The 27,800-nt window shown below is 45.9% G+C and overlaps 2 protein-coding genes and 1 long non-coding RNA gene across 7 annotated transcripts; 2 read left to right on the top strand and 1 right to left on the bottom strand.

The window, feature by feature from the left end:
- Positions 1–24: 24 nt before the first annotated feature.
- Positions 25–2,924, top strand: C7H6orf120 (chromosome 7 C6orf120 homolog). The gene is made up of 2 exons (XM_077902698.1): positions 25–169; positions 525–2,924. Exon 2 carries the CDS (start codon positions 564–566, stop codon positions 1,116–1,118), a length of 555 nt encoding a protein of 184 aa, XP_077758824.1. The 5' UTR covers positions 25–169; positions 525–563; the 3' UTR covers positions 1,119–2,924.
- PHF10 (PHD finger protein 10) lies at positions 1,960–24,261 on the bottom strand. 5 transcript variants are annotated; one of them, XM_077902691.1, is made up of 12 exons: positions 24,243–24,261; positions 20,221–20,327; positions 18,195–18,325; positions 17,505–17,588; positions 15,748–15,881; positions 15,501–15,650; positions 14,474–14,583; positions 12,813–12,966; positions 8,234–8,389; positions 3,660–3,768; positions 3,186–3,374; positions 1,960–2,155 (listed from the first exon to the last, which is right to left on the bottom strand). In XM_077902691.1, exons 2-12 carry the CDS (start codon positions 20,271–20,273, stop codon positions 2,070–2,072), a joined length of 1,356 nt encoding a protein of 451 aa, XP_077758817.1. In that variant the 5' UTR covers positions 20,274–20,327; positions 24,243–24,261; the 3' UTR covers positions 1,960–2,069. The 5 variants fall into 5 exon arrangements, with proteins under 5 accessions (XP_077758817.1, XP_077758816.1, XP_077758814.1 ...); XM_077902690.1 differs by lacking the exon at positions 24,243–24,261 and adding an exon at positions 24,025–24,165; XM_077902688.1 differs by lacking the exon at positions 24,243–24,261 and adding an exon at positions 22,270–22,399.
- On the top strand, positions 23,277–27,512 carry LOC144316944 (uncharacterized). Its single transcript, XR_013382765.1, has 2 exons — positions 23,277–24,338; positions 27,390–27,512. It is a non-coding gene; the product is annotated as an uncharacterized LOC144316944 (long non-coding RNA).
- Positions 27,513–27,800: the final 288 nt, after the last annotated feature.

Genomic DNA, 27,800 nt, shown 5'->3' with positions numbered 1-27,800 from the left:
CCGCGGCTCCGCGCCCACTGCCCGCCGTCAGGGCCGCCAGAGGCCAACGCCTTCCGTTTCCGGGTCTCGCCTCACTTCCGGGCGCCGCCTCACTTCCGGTTGCTGCGGCGCGGCGGCGGCCCGGCAGCGGCACCGATGTCCCAGACGCGGCGCCGGGCGGGCAGCGGGGGTGAGTAGGGCCGGGGCTCCTCCGCCGCACAGCCGCCCCTCCGCTCGGCCCCGCCCTCCGCGCCCCTTCCGCCGCCGTCCCCCGCCCCCTCCCCCACCCTTCCCCGCGGCCTCCCCGCCCCCCCTGCAGCGCTCCGGCCCCTCCTCCCCCCTCGCCTCCCCGCACCGCTGCGCGCTCCCCTCCCTCCTCCCCTCCCTTCCCTCTGCACCTTCCGCCTCTCCCCTGCTCCGTGCATCGCTCCGTCCCCCCTCCCCCCGCAGCGCTCCCTGTCTCTCCGCCCTCCCCCCTGCACCTCCCAGGGGACCGCCCCTGAGCCCCGCCCGCCGCGCTGAGGGTGCCTCTGGTCCTCCGGCAGCGCGACCGCAAGGAGGCAGGTGACCGGCCGGCGTCGGGCATGGCCGCTGCCTGGAAGCGCGCTCTGCTGGTCCTGCTGGCCTCGCAGGTGGTGTCCTCGCTGAGCTCGGGGGACGAGGACGAAGTCCCCGAAGACTGGGTCCTCCTGCACGTGGTGCAGGGCCAGATAGGAGCCGGGAACTACAGCTACTTACGGCTCAACCACGAGGGGAAGATCGTCCTGAGGATGCGGAGCCTGAAGGGCGACGCGGACCTGTACGTGTCGGACAGCACGCTGCACCCCAGCTTCGACGACTACGAGCTGCAGTCCGTCACGTGCGGCCAGGACGTGGTGGCCATCCCCGCGCACTTCCAGCGGCCCGTGGGCATCGGCATCTACGGGCACCCGTCCCACCACGAGAGCGAGTTCGAGATGAAGGTGTACTACGACCGGAGGCTCGAGCCGTCCCCGTTCTCCGAGGCCGCCACCTCCGAGGCCCGCGACGTGGCTCACCGGCAGGCGCAGGCCCCGGAGGACGCGTCCCAGGAGGAGGAGTCCGTGCTCTGGACCATAGTGATTAGCGTCCTCAAGCTGGTCCTGGAGATTCTGTTCTGACGCCCTGGCGCGCCCTGGAGCCTCCTCCCTGAGTCTGCGAGCCCCGCTACGACCCAGCTACGTTCTCTGGTGGAAATTGTGGCTTCTGATCGGGGGATGGAAAATAAAGCCATACGCTTGTGTTACCTCATACACCCCAAAAGGAGGGAAAGCAGCAAGAACGATGTTAGTATTTTCTCAGAGGTCAAAATTCCTGTAAAAGGAATGCGCACAATAAAATGTTTAGACTCCGGTTGATAGCTTGTCAGGTGACTGAAACAGGGCAGTAGCCTAGGAATATAGAAGATAAATCAAAACAGAGCATCAGATGAAAGGGCTGGTAGCTAGAACTGTGTTCTCCCTAGAGTTTCTGAATGAAGTTACAATGTGTTTAGGACTTTGAAGCTGCTGCTGAAATCAAGCCTGAAACGTACATTTTTGCGCTTTTGCGTGGCTGCGGGGCTAAAGCGCTGGGCCTGCCCCCAGGTGGAGTGGGCGCCCCTGTCCAGACAGGAAACCCAGCTGCACCAACTCTCATCAGATCGTTTGTTATTTATCATCCTGGCCTACCTATTAGTTAAAATTCTTCCATCATTAAATAACTTTGTTATGCTGCCAGTGGTAGGCCAGAGACCATATAGATTAGGAAAATTTCATGCAACTACTATTCACTTTCTGGTCAATGAAGGAATAGTTGAGTATTTCGATTACGTAATATTTCCACTGAATTTCTGAATAGAGCCAAAGTACTAAAGATTTAAAAAAAACTTTGGGAAAATGAACTATGATTTCTCTATCTAAAATTGGTTTCGAAGGTAAAAGTAGCTTATAATAAATAAAGTAGCAGATTTTAAGCACATAGTTAATTTCAGAAATCTTTTATTGGCATAAAATTGAGAATGTAAATAAATTGGCACCAAATATTTCATTTATATCCATATTACAATATTGGGGTCAGAAAGCTATTTTATCTTATCCCTCTTTGCTGTTTTTCCCCCTTCTGCCCACTTTCCTGGGAGTTGGGGGGGCTCGCTGACAACAGTCACAAATCCAGCGACCTAGGAGAAAAATTGTTAGTTAATATACTATGAAATTTAATTCTTTAGGACTGAATTTTAAACCCATTTGGCTCTCCTTTAGCTATTGCTAGTAATTTCTCTGTGGATTTGTGTTGTGAAGGGCACTTAGTTCTAATTTAAGGAGAAAAATAAACTCCCTTAAAATAATCAGTGTAATCAATACCATGTGAAATTCAATGCAAGTGGAGGGGGCAGGAGGTAATTGTGTGTAATGATGGGGACCTTTGAAAACTACCATCCTTTCTATAACCCAAACACTACCACACTTTGAGTTCAATAATACAAATCCTAATATAAAACTTGTTACAGAGTTTGGCTCACTTTCAGCCGTTTCCCTGCTGCTCAGTGGCAAGTGCGAGTCTAAACTTCCTCCCAAGGCCGGTGTACCAGACTCAGCACTTTAAACTTAATCACTGATAAACTGCACCATGTACTCCATCTGAGTTACTACAGAACTTCAAGTTGCCTGCTTCTTAATGATTCCCAGGAAACTTAGTTCTAGGCATACATTTTATAAAGTATTATACAGTGTTAACTATGCAAATAAGTTCTAAATTTACACAATTATGTGTAATATTTTAGTCCAATTACTGTGATTTATTCGACTCTGTTCATTCCAAAGTTATCTGGAATTGTCATGCTGTCTCATTTTATAGAAATCTGGTTTAATATTTATAAAGGCATAGCAGTCATTTTGTTAAGTTTCTGAATAGATGACATAAAAATAAAATCAAGGCTTTGAAACAAACTGATGCTCTTTAGTTCTTCCAGTAGAAAGACATGAGTTCTCTATGTATTAAGCTGTACCTCTAACACTTACATCCCACTTGTGATTCAGTTGGGTTACCTAGGGATGAAATGCAGGTGGACATTTTCTGGGTAACCACAGCTCTGGTCACTTCTTGTGAACAGAAGGATCTTTATGGTGTTTATGTGAGCCTTTAAGAAAAAAAGGCTGGGAGAGTCCCTTCACTCAGAGATAACGTTCCTCCTTTTTTTCAGTCTTTACCTGATGGAATAGCACCAAGGCCCACACAAAAAGTATGATAACCTCTGTCACACACATCACAGAACATCATTTCTTCTTCGTGGTGGGGCTGTCCACATATAATGCAAGTTTTACACTCCATACATTGCCATGGGTAGGTCTTAATCATAGAAACAAGCTCCATTGTCATATCCAGGCAAGAAGGATGGCCTAAACCAAAACCAGCATTAGTATTTCACATAAGAATTTTGCACTTACTATGGCATAATCAAATGCTAATTTGCTTCGGGAGTTCTTGAGAATGGCTACAATGTTTAATCACCAAAGAAATGACAATACAAAGTAGAGAATACACGGGCTGCTTTTCTATGCCTCATAGGTCACCCTATATATTTGATGATTCTTTGACTCAGGTCTAGCTGACAACTAGAAATCCTGGTTTCTGAAGCAACAAATAGGGTGGTTAAAATGTTAAGAAGACATGTCAGTACTTACCACTGTTATCACACTGGGAGCAGTGTATAAGTGATTCAGCCTTCCCTTTCTTGTTGGACTCCTTACCCTTCAGACAAATTCCACATAGAGCATTTGGAATGACCTTTGGCTGGAAGGGTAGAAGAGGGCTATAAATTCATGCCAGAAGAACTTCCTATGGGTTCATAAGGAATTGTAACTGCCTTATCTTTACTTTTGGTATCTTGCTAATGAGGACCTTTTTGAAAGACCTAACTTGAGAGCCAGCTTTCAAATACAATGGCCTACTGGCTAAAGCCTTAGATGTGGTTTTAAAATTTTGTCAACAGCATGATCTCATGTTAGGATTAAATGTGGCATTCTACACTGCCTACGGGCACAGTAAGATCTGTATAATGAACTGGAAGGGCAGACTACAATGTCAAATTGCACTTTTAACTGGAAGAGAAAAATCCAGGTACCGAATGACCATTACCTAGAAGTCTGGCTTACTGTACAATGGAAGGCTCCATGTTAAGAAGCTTATATACTGATTTTGTTAAAACCTGATTATTTTACAAGGTTGTAAAAATAGATCTATAAAATCTAAGTCACAAAACCAATATTTTAACAGTTTTAGTTGAAAAAGTTCTCATCCATACATTGTCATGTGCATAAATGTTTCTGGAAACCAAGCTATGATTATTCCCTTAGCATATCTAAGAATAAAAAAGCCTATGCTTAGGGGAAAAGCATTCAGTATAAGACACAAAACATAAAAGAAAAAAAAGTAAGTTTTCAGACACGCAAAAAAAAAAAAAAAAAAAAAGCTATCACTTAAAAAAGTTACAATACCCTCATATTCTTGAGTACCGTTTGTTTTTTAGGTTAAAGATTTGCTCAATCAAATGAAGGTATTTGGGATTTAAGAAAACATCAACACATGGAAAAGGAAGAAGAAAAGATTCATGGCACCTACAATTATCATCAGGGGAGGGAGAATGTACACATCATGGTTTTGACCATCATAAAATGGTGTTCGTGCTATTTGAATACCTAAGTAACGGTGGCAGAAAAAGAAGGGCTAGCATGGGCCAAGTAGGAGCTGGGCCGGGGGCATGTGTGTATACATAAACTAGGAGGGAGAGTATCTTCAACAGGATTGTCGTATTTGTTTTATTCCAACCCAGCCAAGTATATCTTCTATTTCTCTCTCCTAAGCTACTAAACCAAAAGAGGAGCCTAAAGGAAACTCCAACTTTGTATACAGCATTCCAGCTTTGAAATGTCTCACTGCCACCTTCAAAACCTGTTAGGCCTAAATAATTTGTTCTTAATTATTTAAATTCTTTATGTCTTGTCTTTCTTTGCAAAAGATGACAGAGGCATTCAAAAATAATTTTTGGCTTATTTATTTAAAAAAAAAGTCAACCTTATACATAAATATAATAAAAACAATAACTCTAAACAATCACAAATGTCTCTACAAAATAATAAATACCATGGAAGTTAAAACATACATATAAAACTTTACCGTGAGCTATTCTACATCTCCTGTATGTGTATCTGTATACCCTGCTCCCCCAACAAAAGGATAGTGTCACATGCTCACACCATGTGCAGTGTGCAGTTACCCTCCGTTGTTGCTGCTACATTCTAAGCAGGAGGTTCTCGCTGTGTCTCCTACACCTAAATACGAAATAGCTAGAAGTATACTTCTATGATCCAAGTTCTGACCCGGTGACGTCCACATCTGTAACTGCCATCATATACAGCAGAAAACTACCTCTCAATAGACCAAAATAAGAGCTCTCTTTTGGTTATGGCACCTGCACCGAATGTAAAAGATATACTTATTTAATACTTGTAGTTGACGTTAGATACTGACATACCAAGTATTCGAACATCTTTCACTAAAGTCAGGGAAGTAACTACACAGTATTAAATTCTAAAAGAACTCCTCACAGGAGATCCTTTACAAAAGTCAAAAAGGAATAAAACACAAGGCTAGTCATTCACATTCTAGAGCAATTCAAGTTCTACAGCCATTGAAATATACATTCAACACCTATGATAAAAAGGAACACCAAGAAAATTCTAGGTTTACTTCTAAGCTTCACATAATATTTTGTTAAATCACTTAAAATTTTTCTTACCCAATAGTCTTCATCTTGATGAAAGAGGGAATGACAGGGGTGGAGAATGGAGGGAGGGAGGGGGAGGGAGGGAGGGAGGGAGAGAGAGAGAGAGAGAGAGAGCTTTGTAGCATTTTCTATGGCAATTCTTTGTTCACTGAAGCACTCTGAGCTCTCTGAGAAGCACCCTGCTCAAACCCAGGACTGCCAGCTGGGAAGCTAGTCTGGGAAGGAGACTCCTCTGACGGAGGAGGAAGGGAGCAGTGCACAGAACTCCCGCAAAGATGACAGAACAGAACCCTACATCTGACAGAGACAGTTCTACCTCTAGTAACTGCAACAACATCCGAGTTTCACTATTGACAAGAAAATTGAAATTCTCCTCCTAATGGTTCTCAGCATCTCAAATAGAAGGCTCACAATACACTGACTTTCCTGTGTGAAAAATAACCAAAGATAAGTGAGACTTTCACGGTAGCACTAATATAGTATAGATTTTAATTATAAACTTGTCACATAGGCCTGAATCCTAACAATTATGCTTTAATTGCAGGTTAATGTAACCTAAACAATACTGTCCTACAAATTAAGGGCAAGCACTAGTGAATCTTACTAAGCAAGACATCAGATACATCATTTTTCTTAACTCCAACATATCTATATATATGACCTTCAGCTTGAAGTACCCTAATATTTAGGCACATCTTGGCTTATTAATATTTTTCATAGAGAGGTTACTTTTAATAAGCATGTTCACATTAATGTATTAAGTCTAGGTAAAACTTTGAAATACCTGAAACATTTTTAGGTACTAAAAATGTTCACAGAAATTATAAAATGTGTATTTTGCATATTACACTCCCTTGAGTAATATCAATTGAGATTAATCTATAGGATTTCTTCTCTATTAAATCAATGATACTGTGGAACAATTCTTCATTTTCAGCCTCTATAAAAACATCTACTTCAACATTCTCTCCTCCGAACCCACGATGAATCCAGGCTTATTGTGAAAGATCTCCTCAATGCTGACAGAGTACTTTGAGCTGCCACCCCCATTTGAAGACCAGCAACACACTCTGCAGCACACATACCAGGCTAACTTTCCAAGATTTAATCTTTGGAGTTCATTTGCTTTCAATTATAAGCATTAATTAAATCTTTCATTTTAAAACTTAGGTAAGCTACATATGTAAAAACAAGTATAAAAATCACATAGCTGCAGCCTACTTAAGCCATCCTTGGAAAGCCAACCCTTGCCGAAAGAAGCTTAAGATTTGCTTGTCATAGGCTGAAAAAATATGCTTTTTTAAAATTGATTATGTAAAAGCATTTTCAAATTAAATATGGATTAAATACACTAATAACACTAATTTGTTAAGTTGCTTTGTTTACTACAGGAAAAGAAAGGTAAGTGGACTGCTAGAAGGGTCCGTCTGGGGAAGGGAAGTTGGCTGGCAGCCCGCATGCACCTGTTCTTCTAGATCGTCCACCGCCATCCCAATCGTGACACACGATAAGATGTTTAATAAGTCCACTCGGCAAAACTACTCGATCACCTTACTCTAAAACATTCCTTCAAACACCTTCATAACCACAATAAGAATCATACTCGGATACATTCCAGACCATAGGAATGGTCCGTTTTACTATTACTATCCAGAACATAAAAGTGTACAGCTGATTTCACTCCTTGTAGGACACTCCTATCCCCCACGTGGGGATAAGGCTACTCACCTCTCACCAAGCCCTCTGAAAGGGAAAGGACAGACTGCAGGAGGAGCAGTAACAATACTGCTGAGAGCATACTATCTTACTCTGAGAGCATCCAGACCGGAAGTTAACAAGTACACGTATGTAAGCCAAACTACGTCACTAAATAATGCTTAAATCCTGGTTGTAGAATTAGAGAGGCTATTTGCTGAGGTTAGGCTAAAAATCACCACAGTGTAAATAACAGGTTTTACTATTTTCGGTTACAGAATTAGCTAGATTTGGCAAATGGATCAAATAACCTTTAGATTGAACCCAGTTCTTTCTCCAGGAGAGGAAGCTTATTCCAAGAGTCTCTCCACCCTTACTTTACAGCTTAGCATGCTCAGCTATACTAAATACTAGGATATTTTAAATGTCAGATAATTATGATCTTTACTCCAAGGAAACAAAGGATAAAGTTCTGTCTATGAAATAAATTTTTAAAAACCCATACTTGCCTGGTTATTGTTTAAAAGACAAAAAAAGATTTTCTTATAAATTGTACATATACAGAAAACAGAAGCTGAACCATAGGCAAAAGTGACAGAAAAGCCACCAGGAAAATAAAGCAAAAAAGAAGGAAGCTGACAGAGGGCACACGCCACAGAAGAGCAGCTAGTCAAGTGCAGCAGGCAGAGCTCCGCAACTCTGAAAGTCAAAGTTAAACTATGTCGGGGAGAGAGGCTGGTCAGGGAAGAAGCGGAGTCAGGGGCTTTTTTCTTCTACCTTGTACCCAGGGACTGACTTGGACAGTACAGAACGTTTGGAAGCATCTTTTCTTGGAGTAGCAGCTTTGTCCTTGGATCTCTGTCTTCCCTGGAATGGCTCCTCCTGGCCGTCGGGAAGGCCTTCTCCTTCAGACACGTTGCCGGAGGAGCTGTCCTGGAGGTCAAAAGCACACACAGATTCCTTGGAATAGACACAGATTGAGAGTGACTTTGCATGCTACAGCAAAGATTTTGTTTAAGTTTTGAAGTTCCATCAAAGTAAAAATAAAAAAATAACTATAAATATAAAAAAAAGTTTTCTAGTGCAAACTGAAAGAAGTCATGTTAAAAATCACCTACCTGTCTTAGAAATATGACAGCACAAAGCTGATTCCATTTATACCAGCAAGTACCTTAAGCCATTGTTTTCTGACTTAACATGAACAGAATTGTCTGCTTCAACTGCTACTACTCCAAGACAGCTTCGACACCATTTGCCGTGTCACAAGGGGGCATTATTTGTTTCGTAAAAAGTTGTTTAAAAACTAAATGGTCTTTTTGAACTTGGACACAGCAACTTCTTGCAAGATACATCCATGAAGGCAAGAAAAACAAAAGCAAAAATGAACTATTGGGACTTCATCAAGATAAGAAGCTTTCCCACCGCAAAAGAAAGTCAACAAAACTCAAAGACAACCTACAGAATGGGAGAAGATATTTGCAAATGACGTATCAGATAAAGGGCTAGTATCCAAGATCTGTAAAGAACTTATTAAACTCAACACCAAAGAAACAAACAATCCAATCATGAAATGGGCAAAAGACATGAAGAGAAATCTCACAGAGGAAGACATAGACATGGCCAACACGCACATGAGAAAATGCTCCGCGTCACTGGCCATCAGGGAAATACAAATCAAAACCACAAGGAGATCCCACCTCACCCCAATGAGAATGGGGAAAATTAACAAGGCAGGAAACCACAAATGTTGGAGAGGATGCGGAGAAAGGGGAAGCCTCCTGCACTGTGGGTGAGAATGTGAACTGGTGTAGCCACTCTGGGAAACCTGCGTGGAAGTTCCTCAAAGAATTAAAAATAGAGCTGCCCTACGACCCAGCAATTGCACTGCTGGGGATTTACCCCAAAGATGCAGATGCAGTGAAATGCTGGGACACCTGCACCCCGATGTTTCTAGCAGCAATGGCCACAGTAGCCACACTGTGGAAGGAGCCTCGGTGTCCATCAAAAGATGATGGATAAAGAAGCTGTGGTTTATGTATACAATGGAATATTCCTCAGCCATTAGAAACGACAAATCCCCCATTTGCTTCGACGAGGATGGACCTGGAGGGTATGATGCTGAGTGAAATAAGTCAATCAGAGAAGGACAAACATTATAGGGTCTCATTCATTTGGGGAATATAAAAAAAAGTGAAAGGGAATAAAGGGGAAAGGAGAAAAAAATGAGTGGGAAATATCAGAAAGGGAAACAGAACATGAGAGACTCCTAACTCTGGGAAACGAACTAGGGTAGGGGTGGTAGAAGGGAAGTTGGGCGGGGGGTGGGGGTGACTGGGTGACGGGCACTGAGAGGGGCACTTGATGGGATGAGCAGTGAGTGTTATTCTATATGTTGGCAAATTGAACAACAATAAAAAATAAATTAAAAAAAAAAAAAAACCTAAATGGTCTTAAGTAACTGTGGGTATTGGGCAGCCTGGGTGGCTCAGCGGTTTAGCGCCACCTTCAGCCCAGGGCGTGATCCTGGAGACCCCGGATCGAGTCCCACGTCGGGCTCCCTGCATGGAGCCTGCTTCTCCCACTGCTTGTGTCTCTGCCTCTCTCTCTCTGTTTCTCATGAATAAATAAAATCTTTAAAAAAAAAAAAAAAGGACAGCCCGCGTGGCTCAGGCGTTTAGCGCAGCCTTCAGTCTAGGGCATGATCCCGGAGACCGGGGATCAAGTCCCACGTCAGGCTCCCTGCTTGGAGACTGCTTCTCCCTCTGCCTCTCTCTCTCTCTCGGTCTCTATGAATAAATAAATAAAAATCTTTAAGAAAAAAAATCTTAAAAAAAAAAAAAAAAACTATGGGTATTTTTACTGAGTAATAAATGTCATTTAAAAAGTTCTTCATGCACTCACTTGTACTCCATGTAAGCGTCAATATCGTCAAGCCTTTATGACAGTATCTGACGTGTTTTAAATGTCGAGATTTAGGAGTTCAACATCTGATCATTTAATACTTCATTTGTTAATTTTAAATTTTCTAATTAAAATTAAAATGTTATATATTCATATAAATTATGAAAATTATAAATCAAAATATTTGGTTATCTGTAACTACGATAAATATCCTGAGAACTACTGGGAACATGAATGCATGTCTACATACAAAAAAACCAGATTCACACATTCACACGTTCACACATACCCTATCAATTCATATCCCTCATTTTTTTAAAAAACCACAAAACTGGTGGGGCACCTGGATATCTTAGTCTGTTAAGCATCTGACTCTTGGTTTCAGCTCAGGTCCTGATCTCAGGGTTGGGGATGGAGCCACAGTGTCCGGCTCTGCTCAGCAGGGAGTCGGCTGGAGATTCTCTCCCTCTGCCGGTCCCCTACTCCTCTAAATTAAACAATCTTTAAATATGTTCTTGAAAAAAAACCACACACACACAAAACTGGATTATGCTCTGTGTGTATGCATGTGTTTTTTAATGGTTTAAAGCATTATGTGGGGTAGCCTGGGTGGCTCAGTGGTGGAGCACCTGCCTTCAGCCCAGGGCGTGACCCTGGGGTCCTGGGATCGAGTCCCACATCAGGCTCCCTTCATGGAGCCTGCTTCTCCCTCTGCCTGTGTCTCTGCCTCTCTTTCTATCTCTCATGAATAAATAAAGAAAATCTTTAAAAAAAAAAAAGCATTATGTGGATTTTATCACATCATCAGATATACTTTATGGATTTTATCACATCATTAGATGTTCTTTGTGTTTTTTTTAAGATTTTATTTATTTATTCATGATAGACATAGAGAGAGAGAGAGGCAGAGACACAGGCAGAGGGAGAAGCAGCCTCCATGCCGGGAGCCCGACACGGGACTCGATTCCGGGACTCCAGGATTGCGCTCTGGGCCAAAGGCAGGCACTAAACCCGCTGAGCCACCCAGGGATCCCCTAGATATTCTTTGAACTTCATTTCTATCATGTAATAGATCACCTACTGTGGACATTAAACTTTTTTTTTTAATATATTTTATTTATTCATTGAGAGAGAGAGAGAGGCAGAGACACAGGCAGAGGGAGAAGCAGGCTCCGCATCGGGAGCCCGATGTGGGACTGGATCCCGAGACTCCAGGGCCATGCCCTGGGCCGAAGGCAGCCACCAAACCGATGAGCCATCCAGGGATCCCCTGTGGACATTAAACTTATTCCTAATTTCCATTATAAAAAATACAGTTAACACTCCAATGGCAGGACACCTGGGTGGCTCAGTGTTTGGTCGTCTGCCTTTGGCTCAGGTTGTGATCCTGGAGTCCTGGGATCGAGTTCCGTGTCCCACATCGGGCACCCCCAAGGAGCCTGCTTCTCCCTCTGCCTATGTCTCTGCCTCTCTCTGTATCTCTCATGAATAAATAAATAAAATCTTTAAAAAGAAAACCAAAAACTCCAATGGCCATTTTTTTCCTAATTAAATTTTGTCCTTCAGATAAATTCTATTAGTGCATTTGCTAGGTCAAATTCTGTGCAAGTTAAAAATCTTGGTATATGCTGTTAAATGCTCTCCTGGAATGTTGGGTTACTTTTTACTTCTACAGGCAGAGTGAGGGAAAATTCAACTGTAACATCATGCCCACACCACAGCTCCCCTTTTACCAATAAAAAAGGAGCTAAGTGGTACCACCACTTTAATACTTGAATAGCATCTTATTTTATGTAACATGTACCATTAAATAGGTTTTACAATTGTTGGGGACAAAAAAATAAACTGCCCATTTAATAGTAGCACATTCTCAGGTTCAGGTTGGCTATAATTACGTTTAAAAATAGCCAATTGCTAAATACATTATGCTAAATGAAATAAAAATCCTCTAGCAACATGTTTTTGCTCTCCTTCCCTTCCACAGAGCACACCAACTCTCCCCAGTCATGCAACTAAAGTTTGCAAAAAAAAAAAAAAAAAGAAAGAAAAAGGCATGCAAGAAAATGTAGCTAATAACAGCACAACATACCAGTCACCTTCACATTTTCCTATAGGAAATCTAAATTACTAATTAAGCAATAGGAACACATGTTAATGTGCTCCCGAAACTAAGCCAGTTCAATAGGATTGCAAACTAATGTCCATGACCTTTCCTAACCTATTTGTGATAACTTTAAGGACAACTTTAAATACAAAACTTACCAAAGGCTATTCACAGCCTGTCTGCATCAATGCACATAATAAATAATTTTCTCAATGAAAGCGCTCAGGAAATTATATGCAACTGTCCTTCTTCAAAAAGGGTGGTGGTACAATTTTAATTCTACATTCTGGGAAAAAATTAGCAAAAACTCAAGGGAAGGAGACAGCTCCTAGTAAAGATCAATGTTCCTACCGAAGTGCCTTTATGTTTCCGTTTCTCGTCGCCTCGACCATCCTCAGCATCATCAGAATCCCCGTCGCTGTCAAGGGCTGGGAGCTCAGGATCCAGAGGGGGCTCATAAAGTGCGGTGTTTAATGGCAGATACCGCAGCTCATCTGGTGAGTATCTGAGGATCAGAGAGACGATTGTCACTTGTCTTTTTACAATTAATACGAATGATCTAATTTGTGAGCTTTAAAGGTAGCCTTAACCTTCTCAATTAACCCCAAATACTTTTGGAAAATGACTACAAATGTAACAAATAAGTTTTCATTTTGTATCAAGTAAGGAAAATAAATGAGAAGCCTAAACGTTTTTTACACCAGGCTAAAAGTATATCATATGCATTTGATTATCAAAAGAGGAAGTCTCCCTCCTTTATCTTCAACCCAAAATAGAAAAAAAAGTCAGCAGACTAAGGTAGAACTGTGGCAATTCAAGACTGTGCACAAAACCCATGCCTCCTGATCACTCCCACCCTCCCCTCACCCCATATCACTGCTTGTGGGTCCCCGTGGACTGCAGGACGATGTGTCCACCTCACAGGTGGATGTGATGATGACATCAGTCGACACACATGATGCACAGCAGTGGGTGGCACATGACATTATTTAAGAAATTTTTTTTAAAAACTTGTGATGCATGTACTCTAACAAATGTAATCATCACTTTTAATAATTTGCTGACCCCAAAGCGAAATTAAGATCTGCAACCCATGATTTAAATTGGACTTTCAGGGATCCCTGGGTGGCGCAGCGGTTTGGCGCCTGCCTTTGGCCCAGGGCGCGATTCTGGAGACCTGGGATCAAATCCCACGTCGGGCTCCTGGTGCATGGAGCCTGCTTCTCCCTCTGCCTATGTCTCTGCCTCTCTCTCTCTCTCTCTCTCTGACTATCATAAATAAATAAAAATTAAAAAAAAAATAAATTGGACTTTCAAATAGTATGATCCTATAGTCTATTTTAAACACTGTTCTCAAAAAAAAAAAAAAAAAAAAAAAAAAAAAATAAACACTGTTCTCTAAAGACCAGTCTCTATCCTCAAGAACATAAAGCTTAAAGGTGAGAGTTTTCAAACAAAAGGACCCTGTTAGCCTTATTTTCAATTACACCCAGGTTGGGAATGAGAGAGAAGCAGCCATCTCGGACAGAGTGGAAGCAGCAGCCAGGCCAGGGCAGTGACGTGGCCGGCACAACCAGGTGGCCCAGCCCGCCCTGCAGCCATTCTGCTTCCTCCTCGACATCCTCTGCAGACTGAGCCAAGTGCTTCCCGGTTGGCAGGTCTGGGGTTGTGCCCGAGAGTCTGCACTCCCAATCAGCTTTCAAATGACACGGGTGCTGCTGGGCCATGAAGCACAATGTAAGGACCGAAGCGCTGGTCCACCTGCATCTGCCACGGACACACGAACAGGTGCGGGCAGGGAGATGGGCAGCTCCAGCTTTGTCGGCAGATGTTTACGTTGTGGCTGAAGGGTGTTCTTCACTGATGAACCACAGAAAACAGGATACTGGCCCAGATCTCACACAACATCTCAAGGTGGTACACACAGAGCTCAACTCTTTGGAGGCAAGTACACAAGACTCTGCAGTCCCCCAGCAGTACCCAATAACGATGGTAATAAAACCAATGGATACCTTTTGTAGTACTCCTGGAACTGTCCGGGGATGAGGGCCACTGGGTAAGAACTGACCTTGGTTCTCTCAGTTGGTAACACTTTGTACTTCCCCTGAGGCACCTGGATGACCTGGGTTGACGTGAAGAGAAATACGTAAGTGATTCTATGCTGGGAATCCAGGTCCTAGGAACACAATCCTCCTGTTCTCCACCATGCTCCTTCCCACAAAAGGCTAAAAACACAGGAGACATTAGGAACTAAAACCCAAGGGGACAGTGGGGAGGTTTCTAGCCACACAGGTGAAGTTTATCTGGCTCTTCACCACAGCCAGCACTTCTGAGGGAAAGGTAGCCTGCTTCTGTTCACCAATGGCAAGAGCAGCGGGAGCTGAGCAACACATACAACGTCCTCATCTATGAAATGAGAACAATACTAGTTTCAACCTCACATGGCAACTGTGAGAATTAAGTGAATTAATATGAAAAAATTTCTTTTTTTCTTTTTTTTTTTTTGAAATATTTTTTATTTATTTATTTATGATAGTCACACACACACAGAGAGAGAGAGAGAGAGAGAGGCAGAGACACAGGCAGAGGGAGAAGCAGGCTCCATGCACCGGGAGCCCGACGTGGGATTCGATCCCGGGTCTCCAGGATCGCACCCTGGGCCAAAGGCAGGCGCCAAACCGCTGCGCCACCCAGGGATCCCTGAAAAAATTTCTTAAAACAACCCTTGGACAAGCAGCCACTATGATATACACCTATTAGTCTCATTCAGGAGAAATGTCAACCACAGAGCAAAAGACACCACTCTCACATATATACACACACACAGAAGTGAACAGAGCGTTACTAGCACATCATTAAAAATTATATCCTAAATTCTGGAGCAGGAAAGGACACATCGCTGGTACAAAAAACAAAAACAAAAAACAAAACAAAAAAAACACACCACAATGGCTAAATAAAATAAAGGAGATACTGAGCACTCTACCATGACAAGCAATTAAGTGAGGTTCGGGAACTAATAAAGTTAAGCAATCCTACGTGTGTCTGTAAGTCAAAATAAGCTCTTCTTTCTTCCATACGTTCCCGGTTTAAGTTGCTGTTAAATTCAGCTGCTTTTTTGGCAGCTTTCTTAATATACTCAGGCACTTTGCTGGCTTCAACTTTCTGAGTATTCTGTTGTTGCATTTGCTGAAATAAAAATATTACAGTTGGAAGTCACATGTAACTTTACAAAATGTCATTCTCCCCAAACCAAATAAAAGATGCTAGTCACCTCAATACTTACAGAATACTCTTTATAATGATCTGTAATTCGCTGACGTTCTTTTTCTTGTAAAATAACAGAATATTCAGCATGTTTGGCCGGATATTCTTTTATCATCAAATCAATCACTTCATCACTACGCAATGCTGTTAAACCTATTTCAGACAAAAGAAAAAAATAGTAAAAAGCTCTTTTAAGGCTAAGTGAACAAAACTACTTATCAAAATTTGCTTTTCCTCCAAACTACTCTACATTTAGAGATCCCTGGGTTTAGCACCTGTCTTCGACTCAGGGCATGACCCCATGGTCCCAGGATCGAGTCCCGCATCAGGTTCCCTGCATGGAGCCTGCTTCTCCCTCTGCCTGTGTCTCTGCCTCTCTCTCTGTGTCTCTCATGAATAAATAAATAAAATCTTAAAAAAAAATCCATAAACCACTCTACATTTAAAGTTTTCTAGTAGTCAAAGGAAAATATATTAGAAAATAATAAAAAACAATATTCATAATATAAGTCAAACAACTTTTTAAAAAGCTCATAAAATTTGCAAAGGAAAATAAATCAGCTGAGTGAAGTAAGTCAGTCGGAGAAGGACAAACATTATATGTTCTCATTCATTTGGGGAATATAAATAATAGTGAAAGGGAATATAAGGGAAGGGAGAAGAGGGATCCCTGGGTGGCGCAGCGGTTTGGTGCCTGCCTTTGGCCCAGGGCGTGATCCTGGAGACCTGGGATCGAATCCCACATCGGGCTCCCGGTGCATGGAGCCTGCTTCTCCCTCTGCCTGTGTCTCTGCGCCTCTCTCTCTCTCTGTGACTATCATGAATAAATAAAAATTTAAAAAAAAAAAAAAAAAAAAAAAAAAAAAGGGAAGGGAGAAGAAATGTGTGGGAAATATCAGAAAGGGAGACAGAACGTAAAGACTCCTAACTCTGGGAAACGAACTAGGGGTGGTAGAAGGGGAGAAGGGCGGGGGGTGGGAGTGAATGGGTGACGGGCACTGGGGGTTATTCTGTATGTTAGTAAATTGAACACCAATAAAAAATAAATTAAAAAAAAAAAGTTTAAAAAAAAAAAAGGAAAATAAATCAATCTTTCAACCAAATATTTTTTTTAAGATTCAATGTACTATAACATATATCCCTTTATTAAAAACAATGGCTAAACAATGATGCATACTAACTATAGGCAGTTGAGACATAAGAATTATTCTTTTTTTTTTTTAATTTTTATTTATGATAGTCACACAGAGAGAGAGAGAGAGGCAGAGACACAGGCAGAGGGAGAAGCAGGCTCCATGCAGGGAGCCTGACGTGGGACTCGATCCCAGGATCCCGGGTCATGGCCTGAGCCGAAGGCAGACGCTCAAGGCTGGGTCACCCAGACATCCCTCTTGTGTATTTTTTTAAGATTTATTCAAGATATATATATATATATATATATATAGAGAGAGAGAGAGAGAGAGGATCCACAAGCAGGGGGAGGGGCAGAGGGAGAAGCCGGCTCCCGGCTGAGCAAGAAGCCCCATGCAGGTTTCAACTCCCGGACCCTGGGATCAGGACCCGAGGTGTAGGAAGATGCTTTATCGACAGAGCCACACAAGTGCCTGTTTTGTATTTTTTTTTTTTTGCCTGTTTTGTATTTTAACAAAAACCAAAAGTAAACAATTTAGCCCTTAAATAATTCGACTTCTTATTCATTTTGTAAAATACTTCAAGAAAAAGGACAAATACCCTTCCAACATCACCTCATCAACGTCTGTTCAAGCCCCCCATTACCTAGAGTGCACTGTGTCTCCGTGATGACGTTTAGCTCCCGCAGGTAGAGTTTCTCCTTATGGGACAAATCTCGTCGCTCTAAATCTCCAAAAAAAAGAACAAAAGACTATTAAAAATAGTCTTTTACATTTGTAACATTATGCATTTGTAAAACTTTCAAAAACTTAAGATTTTTAAAAAGTTTAAACTCTTCATGGATTCAAAAAAGTACTGCATGTTACATATTCCACAGATTATTAAGAGACCACGCAATCTTACAAAGTCAAGGAATAAAAGCTAAATTAAAGTCGAAAACAGAATAACCCAAAGCAAGAATAACTTAGTTGCACAGACAGCTTTTCTCCAACGCAGACGCGGCCCCATGTAGCTGCCCCGTCGCTTAGGTCAGGGAGCAACGGTAAGGAATGGGACCCCTCTGCATACGGCCATAACATATGACTGTTTCTAAAACTTTCCCCAGGAAATTCACCTTCCTCATTTTGCTTTTTAAGTCCGTTTATAAGGCATAAGAGCAAACAGAGTGGAGAGAGACGTTGGGTGAGAGCAGAAAGGAAAATCAGCCAGCAGGAGAATATACAGTTTATTAAAAATGATCTATACTCAAGTACTCAGAAGTTGAGAACCTATCAAAAAGAATTACTATTAGTTAAAAGTTAGACTTAATCTGTTACATAAACTAAGACTTAATACCTGGATATTTCCGTTTAAAGGAGGTCACACCCAAATATTCACTGACTTGTTCTTGAAGCATATAGTATTCTCCTGTTTCATCAGGTGGCCATTTGTACTCTATCAAATTTTCTGCTGGATAGTAGCTAAAGCTAAGCACAAAAATATGTATTATGCCTTAAATGTGGCTTGTATTAAGTTTTAACCATTTTTATTTTAAGGATTTATTTTTGAGGGGTTTTATTTTTAAGAATTTTGTAGAACTACTTTATTTAAATTCTCAGTCTTCTGACTCTGCCATACCAACAACTTCCCAATTGTCCAAGAACACCCAAAAACAGGCAGAGGGAGAGGAAGCAAGGGTGTGCGATACCAAACAGTAGCAGGAACACGTGCACACAACCCAAAGAACCAAGACTCACAACTGTCCGCAGTAAAGGAATCCGGTAGTGTATGAGATCTAGAAGGCCAGAACAGGGTGGGGATATCCTTTCTGAATCCCCTCTCTTGGGCTTCACGCGCATACACACTAGTTCATCCGCCCGAGGTACCAACTCACTTCCCATCTGCTGTTCAGTGAGTCAAAACAGCTAAGAAAGCAGAACTTCAAAAACCTGTTTCTCATTGAGCTGAACTACAAACCACAGTTATTTGTTCTCATAGACTCCCCAAGGCCAGAGGAGAGAACAGACCTAGTCTGATGGAGCCAGTGTACTGCCGACTAATCCCAATCCTGAGAAGCTGACTACGCATTTCTGGACCTGGACAATTCAACCTCTAAATCTCATTAGCGGACAGCACAGGCAAGAACGTGACATTACTTAACACGTCCAATTAAAAATAACAACCAAAAAGAGTTTTCTCAAAAACAGTGGTGGGAAATTAGATATCCCAAAGCAAAAATATGAAGTTGGACCCTCACTCCCTACCACATTCAAAAATAGATCAACAACCTCAATGCAAGAACCAAACCAGAAAAGTCTTATAAAACACAGGAGCAACTCTTCAGGATCTCAGATTTGGCAACTGTAGACATGACACCAAAAGCATGAGCAACAAAAGAAAAACAGATTATTTGAATTTCAACAAAATTAAAAAATTTGTTTACCAAAAGACTCTATCAATCAGATACTTTTACTCTATCAGAGTAAAAAGGCAACCCACAGAATAGGAAGAAAAAATGGCAAATCCTGTACTTTAAGTGGTTAACAAGTAGAATGCATACAAAAACTCCTACAACTCAAAAACAACACCCAACTTAAAAATGGCGAAAACACTTGAAGAGACATCTCCCCCAGAGATTCACAAATAAGTCTGACAAGATGGTCATCACATCACTAGTCATTATGGAAAGTCAAATCGAAAGGACAGTGAGATGCCACCTCACACCCCTTAGGACGGCTCTTACCAAAAAGACTGGGGCACAAGCACCGGGGAAGGACATGACCCAGTGGACACGGTGTCCCGCTGGCAGGAAGGGAAACCGCCACGACCGCCGCGGAAGGTCCCCAAAGCGTGACACGCAGAGTCCTGTCGGATCCAGCTTCTACTCTCTGAGGGACACACCCAAAGGAACTGAAACCAGGGACTGACCAGACATCCACACAGCTACGTCACCGCAACCCTGTTCCCAACAGCCCAAAGCGGGAAACAACCCGGGCCCGTCCCCAGAGGGAAGGACATACGAAAGCTGCTCTGTCCCCCCAAAGGAGCACAGTTCAGCCCTGAAGAGAAATTCTGACATACGCTACAACATGGATGAGCTTTCAAGGAATCATGTGGAAAGAGGCCAGACATGGAAGGGCAAATATTATAGGACTCCACCTACGTGAGGTGCCCTACGTCACACGGAGAGGGGGACGGGGGCTGCCAGCCGTGGGGAAGGAGGGAATTGGCAACTGTCACTGCTTCATGGCTAAGACCTTTCCACACAGTAGTGAAGTGTTCCGGAAGGGTGCAGGTGGCAGCTGAAGTGCCGGGGAGGAGGGAGGTATCGCAGAGGAGTGAAATATACCACAACTACTATTAAGCAATAAAATGACAGTACCCAAGATCTTGACTTGAAGTCTCACAACTCCTAGAGCTATCTCCTGAGCCCATTCGCCTCCTTTTGGATGGTTGGGTCCCATCATTTGAATTATCTTCATTATCATCCTATACATTCAAAAAATTCAAAACATAAGAAGAGAAACAATAAAAAATAAGAATGATTATGTATCTTCCCAGACTTGCTACAAGGCTCCACTTAAAGGTTCTTTAATGACAAATGATTATACACATGTTAACTTTCTATTATAACTAAGAAGGGCCAAGATTTTGGCATGGCAAGACCTGAAAAAAAAATCTAAAAAAAATTAAAAAGTGATCTTTTATACAATCAAAATAAGAAAAATCACAGTTAACCTGTAAATGTAAATCTACTTCTCCTTTCTTAGCAACTGCAGTTAAAATGCCATGTACTTTAAAAACAAACATGTAAAATTGCTGTTAACACTCTTAATATTAAAGCAATCCCTCCTACCCCAGTTAGGAAAAAAACGTGTAGATCATTTCCTGTTTAACTCAACTGCTAGGGAGTTGATAGGACTATTCTAAAGGAGTCCTATATACTTCTATTTCCATGAAAAAAGAAAATGCAAAGACTAAAAACAGGTTACCAACCCTGTCAGTTTTTTTCTTACATTGCAAAAATTCAGCAAAAATATTCCCTAGTAAGAGTCATCAATCGATACAGCAAGAGACGCGCATCCCCACCAAAAGAGGAATGGCTTAAGCGTTTTAGGTGACATTATCTGTGGTGAGGCATTAATACCAAGACTCTAGTTGGGCCATTCCATTCAGAACATAAGTGAGCCATCAGATGTTAGCAAATTGACTTATTCACATTACTAGCTAAGGCTTAATGACCGTAAGGCGTACGAAAATAACTAAAACAAAAAAAAAATCAATTAAATGTAGATTCGTAAGATGAATACAATTTTGTTAGATAGCATGGTCTTCTTGCTACGTGGTAAAACGAACCCAATCCAGCAGAGTACAAGGCTGGCCTGGCACCGTCCTGGGCGCTGGCCTCCACCAGCTGAGCCTGTGCCCTCTGAGCCGCCTCCTCTTCGTAACACTGAGGCGATAACGGGGCCTCATGACGTGGCTAATGCAAGGATTAAAGGAGTTAAACACGCGGGAAGCGCTCAGAGCAGGGCCTAGCGGGTCATGAAGTGTCCTATAAAAGTTAACCCGCGAGACAACCAGAAAGTCTCAAACGGCTCCGCTACTAGGAACCGACTCCGATTCTTTCTCAAATAGTGTGTGTGTGTGTGTGTGTGTATGGCAGGTTGTCCTTTGTAGCTCCTGTATAATCATCAAAAAACTGCCTAATCCCATTAAGAAAGGCAACCAGGTAGGAGATGGAGAAGAGAATACATGTTATTCTCCAAAAATGTGCATTTAACAGTAAGAATCAGAGTGGAGACAATACGATTCGGGAACAACTCCCTTTAATAAGCAAATTCAGGTATTACGGTTTTGTTTCGGTTTGTTTGGTTTTTGGTTTTTGCCGTTTTACTCACGACTAAGCATTTTAAGGATTTTTAGGTTTATTTAAGTATAGTTCCTTTGCTTTAAAAGTTGAAATACCCCCAAAAAAGGTAACGTGCAAAGTCCTGAGAGCAGTCGCTGGGACGAGGGCGGGGGCCGCACAGGTGCGCGGGGGCCGTCCCGCCGCGGCCACAGGTGGGCTCCCGCCGCAGGTGCGACCCCGCGACCCCGCGCCCCCGCGCCCGCTTCCGGGGCCCCCGGACCCGATCCCCGCCTGCCCGCACGCGGCCGCTCCCCCCGCGCAGCCGCCCCGCCGCCCCGGGACCCAGTTTCCAACTAAGTTCCCGGGGCTGCGGGGCGGCAACGCGGGGTCCCGGCCGCCCCGGGGTCACCCCCGCCCCGCCCCGCCCCGCCCCGGGCCGGTGTCCCCGCCGCCGCCGCCGCCAGGCGCGCTCCGGACCCCCGCGGCCGCCCCGCCGCCCCAGGGCCCGGGCCTCGGCGGCCGCGGCCTCCGCTCCCCCCGCGGGAGCCCCGCCCCGCCCCGCCCGGCCCCGCTCCTCACCTTCGGGGACGGCGCTCCGGGGGTGGCCGGGTCGCTGTCGCACGGCCGCGGGGACAGCGCCGCCCCGGGCCCGGCCGCCGCCGCCATCAGCCCGAGCGCCCCGCGCCGCCGCCGCCGCCGTCGCCGCCGCCTCGTCCCGGCCGCCGCCGCCGCCGCCGCCGCCGCCGCGCGGGCCGCCCGCCGCCCGGGCCCCGCCCCCTCCGCCCGCCCGCCGCCCGGGGGCCGGCCCCTGCCTCCGCGCGCCCCGCGGCCCGCCAGCGCCGCCGCCACCGCCATGGCCGCCGCCAGCGCGCCTCCCGGGCGCCGCGGCTCAGGGGGCGGAAGGAGGCCGCCGGCCGCCCGCGCGCGTCAGCCCCGCCGCCCGCCCCGCTGCGGCGCCGGCCCTCGGCCTCGGCTCGCCCCGCGCCCCGCGCCCCCGCCCGGCCGCCGGCCCTCAGCCGCCCGGCCCTCAGCCTCGCCGCCCGGCCCTCAGCCCCGCCGCCCGGCCCTCAGCCGCCCGGCCCTCAGCCCCCGCCGCCCGGCCCTCAGCCCCCGCTGCCCGGCCCTCAGCCCCCGCTGCCCGGCCCTCAGCCCTGCCGCCCGGCCCTCAGCCCCCGCCGCCCGGCCCTCAGCCCCCGCCGCCCGGCCCTCAGCCCCCGCCGCCCGGCCCTCAGCCCCCGCTGCCCGGCCCTCAGCCGCCCGGCCCTCAGCCCCCGCCGCCCGGCCCTCAGCCCCCGCCGCCCGGCCCTCAGCCGCTCCCGCCCCGCCGCCCGGCCGCCGCCGCCGCCGCCGCCACCCCACCTCCCGGCCCGCCGCAGCCCGGCGCGCTCCGCGGCCCCACCTCCCGCCGTCCCCTCAGCCCCCAGCCCCGCCCCGGCCCGCCGCCACTTGGCGCGCTCGCTGCCGCCCCCTCCCCGCGCCCCCGGCCCGGCCCCGCCGCGCGTCAGCCCTCTCCTCCCACCGCGCCCGCGCCGCCCCGCCCCCGCCCCGGGGTCCCCGCCGCCCCCTCCCCCCGCCCCTCCCCGAGCCCTGGGCCCCCCGCCCCCCTCTCCCGGGGGTCTCCGCCGACACGCCCTGGGCCCAGGGGCCCGCCCCCGCCCCCCGCCCGGGGTCCCCGCGTCCCGGCGCCGCCCGGAGCGCCCTGCGGCGGGGGGCTGTGGCGGCGCCGGCCCATTTCCTCGCGCTCGGCCGGGCCCCCGCCCCTCGGGCGCCTTTGTTCTCCGCGGCTGCCGAGCCACCTGCGGGGAGCGAGCGCGCGCCAACGACGCCCCGGGCTCCCCCGCCGCCCGCCGTCCGACGGCGTGACCCGGCTGGGACCAGCCCGCGCGCGGGGAATGTGCGCGGAACGTGCTCCGTAGAGCGGACCGACCCCCGCGGCCTCGGGCTGCGCGGCGCGGGCGGCCACCCCCGCTCCTCACCGCGCAGGGGTGCGGGACACGACCTGAGGGCACGAGTTTTACTGGAACCGAATTCGCAGCCCCAGTTCCCAGACTGCACCTGCCCACGCTAGGAGTCCCCGCGGGTGGGCAGGGAGCCTTCGAAGACCCGGGCCCTCGCTGTGGCCCCGAGACGGGGGAGCGGAGGCCTGGCCTCACGGCGGGCCGCGCCTCCCCTTGGTCACTCGCGCTTACTCAGCCCGCGGACGTTCGCTCGGACGGGGACGGGCGACACCAAGGGTCGAGCACCCACTTTGCGGCGCCGCCCGCCGGCTCCCGACGCTCCCCCTGCACCAGCTCCGAACCCGCCAAGGCCGCCGGGTCCCCTCCGCTCACTCACCGCCGCCAGACCGGCCGCCCGTTGCCCTACTCAGGGAGAAAACGGCCTGAATCCACCAGAAAGAAACCAACAACAAATTCTCTTGACTGATCAGGGCCCTCGCTCAGATTCTGCGGACGGAATTTACCATTAAATATATATGCACATGCTCAGGATGAAACTGAATATACAATATATATTCTCTAACTGAACATATACGTTCACTCATTCCAGGCTGCCTTCTTCCCCTGCGCAGTCCGTCTCCGGGTCGGGCACAAGTTCAAGACTCTTCATTCCAAGCCAACAAACCCTGGCTGAGCCTCTCAACGAACAAGGCAAGCCACGACGCGTGTTAAGGAGGCACTCTGTGGATTACAGTCCCTGCCCACGGGTCGTGTCAACACCAAAAGAATATGATGCAATTATATAAATGTGTTTAGAGGCAGTTTAGGGGCACCCGGGGGGCTGGGCGGATGAGCATCTGCCTCGGGCTCGGGAGTGATCCCGGGGTCCGGGATAGAGGCCCGTGTCCACGTCAGGCTCCCTATGAGGAGCCTGTTTCTCCTTCCCCCTCTGTTCTCTGCCTCTCTGTCTGTGTCTCCTATGAATAAATAAATAAAATCTTTAAAAATAAAAAGGCAATTTAGGTGGGAAAAATTTACTTGCAAGTACATTCAGATTTTAAAGTTGACCTAGAACTGGAAAGTATCTTAAGAGACTGATGGGAAAATTACAGGTAAATGTACAACTGAAAGTGGAAAAAGGATTTCAAGCCTGAAAAAGACTGAGAGGTGGAAAAGTAGGAAGCATAATTAGGCACATCAGCTACTCCACCGTGGCTTGAGGATAGGGTAAATGAAGGCAGATTCCAGGAGTTGGGGGTGAGATATACAGGGTGGTGGTACTATGCAATCGGGAGAACAAAGATCAAGAGTTAGGATTTTGGGGGCTCCTGAGTGGCTCAGTCGCCTGAGCATTCAACTTGCTCTTTCTTTCTTTCTTTCTTTCTTTCTTTCTTTCTTTCTTTCTTTCTTTCTTGATCATATCCATTTATTCATGAGAGACACAGAGAGAGGCAGAGGGAGAAGCAAGCTTCCTGTGGGGACCCCAATGTGGGACTCGATCCTGGAACTCCAGGATGAGGCCCTGAGCCAAAGGTAGATACTCAACCACTAAGCCACCCAGGCATCCCAGCTTCCAGCTCTTGATCTCAGAATGGTGAGATGGAGCTCTGTGTAGGGCTCTGTACTCAGTGTGGCACCTGCTTAGGAGTCTCCCTCAGCCTCTGCTCCCCCCACCCCCCTCAACTCTCTCTTAAAAAAAAAAAAAGTTGGGATACTTGGGTGGCTCAGTGGTTGAGCATCTGCTCAGGTCGTGATTGCAGTCCAGGGGTGGAGTCCTGCATTGGGTTCCCTGTGAGGAGCCTGCTTCTCCCTCTGCCTTTGTCTCTGCCTCTCTCCATGTCTCTCATGAATAAATAAATAAAATCTTTAAAAATAAAAAAATAAAAAGTTAAGATTATGATCAGTACCAACTGTGCCACTTGATAGCCATGTGATCCATAATCGGTAAATTTTTAATCTCTGAAACTCCATTTCCTCGTTTGTAGGATTAAAATAACAACGTCCATCTGATTATTTCACAAATATTTTGTGGAAAGCTACTATGAAGTAAGAATTATGTTAGGTGATAGAAGGAAGAATTCATCAAGTACTACCTTACTACGTGCTAGGTTGGAAATGGGTAGGAAAGGAGCAGAACACTAAGTGGCAGCTATTGTAAACTGAGAGCATAGAGTGTTTCTAAAAGGGACTGGTCAACTACGTCAATTGAGAAGTTCAATAAGATGAGGACAGAAAAATGTCTTAGCAATCTGGGGGTAATTAGGAAACGTAATCATTTTGAGGTGTTTCATAGGAATGACAGCTTCAAAAGCTAGACTGAAGTCCCTTGAGGAGGGAACAAGAGGCCAGGATGTCAAGCGGTTTGTGCCAGGTACCAAGTACCGGAGAAGGAAGGTAGCTTGGGAGGTGGGTTGCTGTCTTTAGGTTGGGACACAGGTCAGGGAGCTTGAATGCTGAAGAGGGGGAGGCGAGGGGCATCATGGTGCAGGAGCAGGGGGAGGCAGTTCTTGGAAGACCATGAACCGGTGCAGGCGCAGGGCAAATCCTTGACAGCAAGAAGCACCTTCCATCCACTGTGACAAGACAGAAAACTGAACATGGCTGCAGATGCAAGTAGGATTTGAGACTTGGTAGAGGAAGACTTGATTTTCCTCTGATACTTCTTTTCCTGAATGAAATAGGCGGTGAAACTACCCATGAGAAGTGAGGAGAGGAGGGGGATAAGTAGATAGGAGTGGAGGTAGGAGAGGAAAGTTGCTAGGATGCCAAGCGGGTTGCCTGCTACAGATTTGTGGTGGACACCTCCAAGGGAAACCAGTTGGGCCGGTTCTTGCTTGCTCTCTGTCAGATTTAGCTACTTGAATGCAGGCTATGAATATGCATTTCCTTCAGAAAGGGGTTTTCCCAGATGAGTAAGAGAGGGAAAGGAATTTGTGTGTGTGTGTGTTTAAGATTTTATTTATTCATTCATGAGAGACACAGAGAGAGAGAGGCAGAGACCCAGGCAGAGGGAGAAGCAGGCTCCCTTCAGGGAGCCCGACTCATCCCAGGGTCACGACCTGAGCCAGACGAAGGCCCTCAACCACTGAGCCACCCAGGGGTCCCTAATTTGCATATGTTATAAGGGAATAACGACGGGCTCTTAAACAGCGGAGAAGGGAGTCGAATGGAGATTTCAGTGAGATTCTACAGGTGCTGAGCGCTAAGGACAGGAAATGATTGCATAAAAAGTTACCTTCTTGAGTCCAAGATTTCAGAGGTCACACTAATATTGATGATGGCAAAGTCTACAGGATGCACCAAGGAGTAGATGACCAAGGTGGGCTAGAGGAAAATATCACCAGACGTGAGTTGATCAAGGAATCAGGAAGCTAGAGTACAGACTTCCTAGTTTTCATGAGAGCACAGGACTGTAAAAATGACACAGAAGCTGAAACCATGCAAAGTGATCTTATTTATTTATTTATTTATTTATTTATTTATTTATTTGCAAAGTGATCTTAATAGAGAAAAACTAATTGCCCAATGACTTTACAAAAACTTTTGGTAAAACATTTACGACTTCCTTACTGCCAATTATAAACGAGAATTTTTAAATCGTAAAACTAATATTTAGTACACTGTAATTTAAAACAAGAAACACCGAGAATTAGTGCTTTCTTTGTCAAACGTTTACCAAGGGTAGTTTGAACAGCGTTTGCCTTTTCTGTGCCTTGATAAATTGTCATACTCCTTCCAACATTTTATGTTTTGCATTTTCAGTGTTGTAAAATATCTCCGAGTGTCTCTAAAGTGAAGTAACAATCAGTGCGGCTTCCTGGGGACATCTTTATCCTTTGTCACAACCACCTGCTCTAAGGGTTCTGTGCAATCCGGGTGGAGGTTTCCCAGCAGCACCCCGGGCCGGCGCAGCAACTGAACCAGGGCGCAAAGCTAACCAACTCTGTGGGCCGCTAAAAGGACGCAACCCGACTTTACTGCAGTAAAAGCTTGCTTTTCAGTCTCTCTGTAATTACAGCTTCCTTTTGACGGGACAACGTCAACACTTAGCCCAAATGCCAGCAGGACCCACTGGAATGTTATTATTATTAGAGTCTTCTATCCTGAGTGGAAGGAAGTCTTCACCACAGCAGTTTTCTGTTCCCAGAGCAGTTTAACCTAAAAGACAGTGAT

The sequence above is a fragment of the Canis aureus genome, chromosome 7, assembly GCF_053574225.1.
Source record: "Canis aureus isolate CA01 chromosome 7, VMU_Caureus_v.1.0, whole genome shotgun sequence".
Lineage (NCBI taxonomy): Eukaryota > Metazoa > Chordata > Mammalia > Carnivora > Canidae > Canis > Canis aureus.
This window is presented reverse-complemented; position numbering and strand designations above follow the sequence as displayed.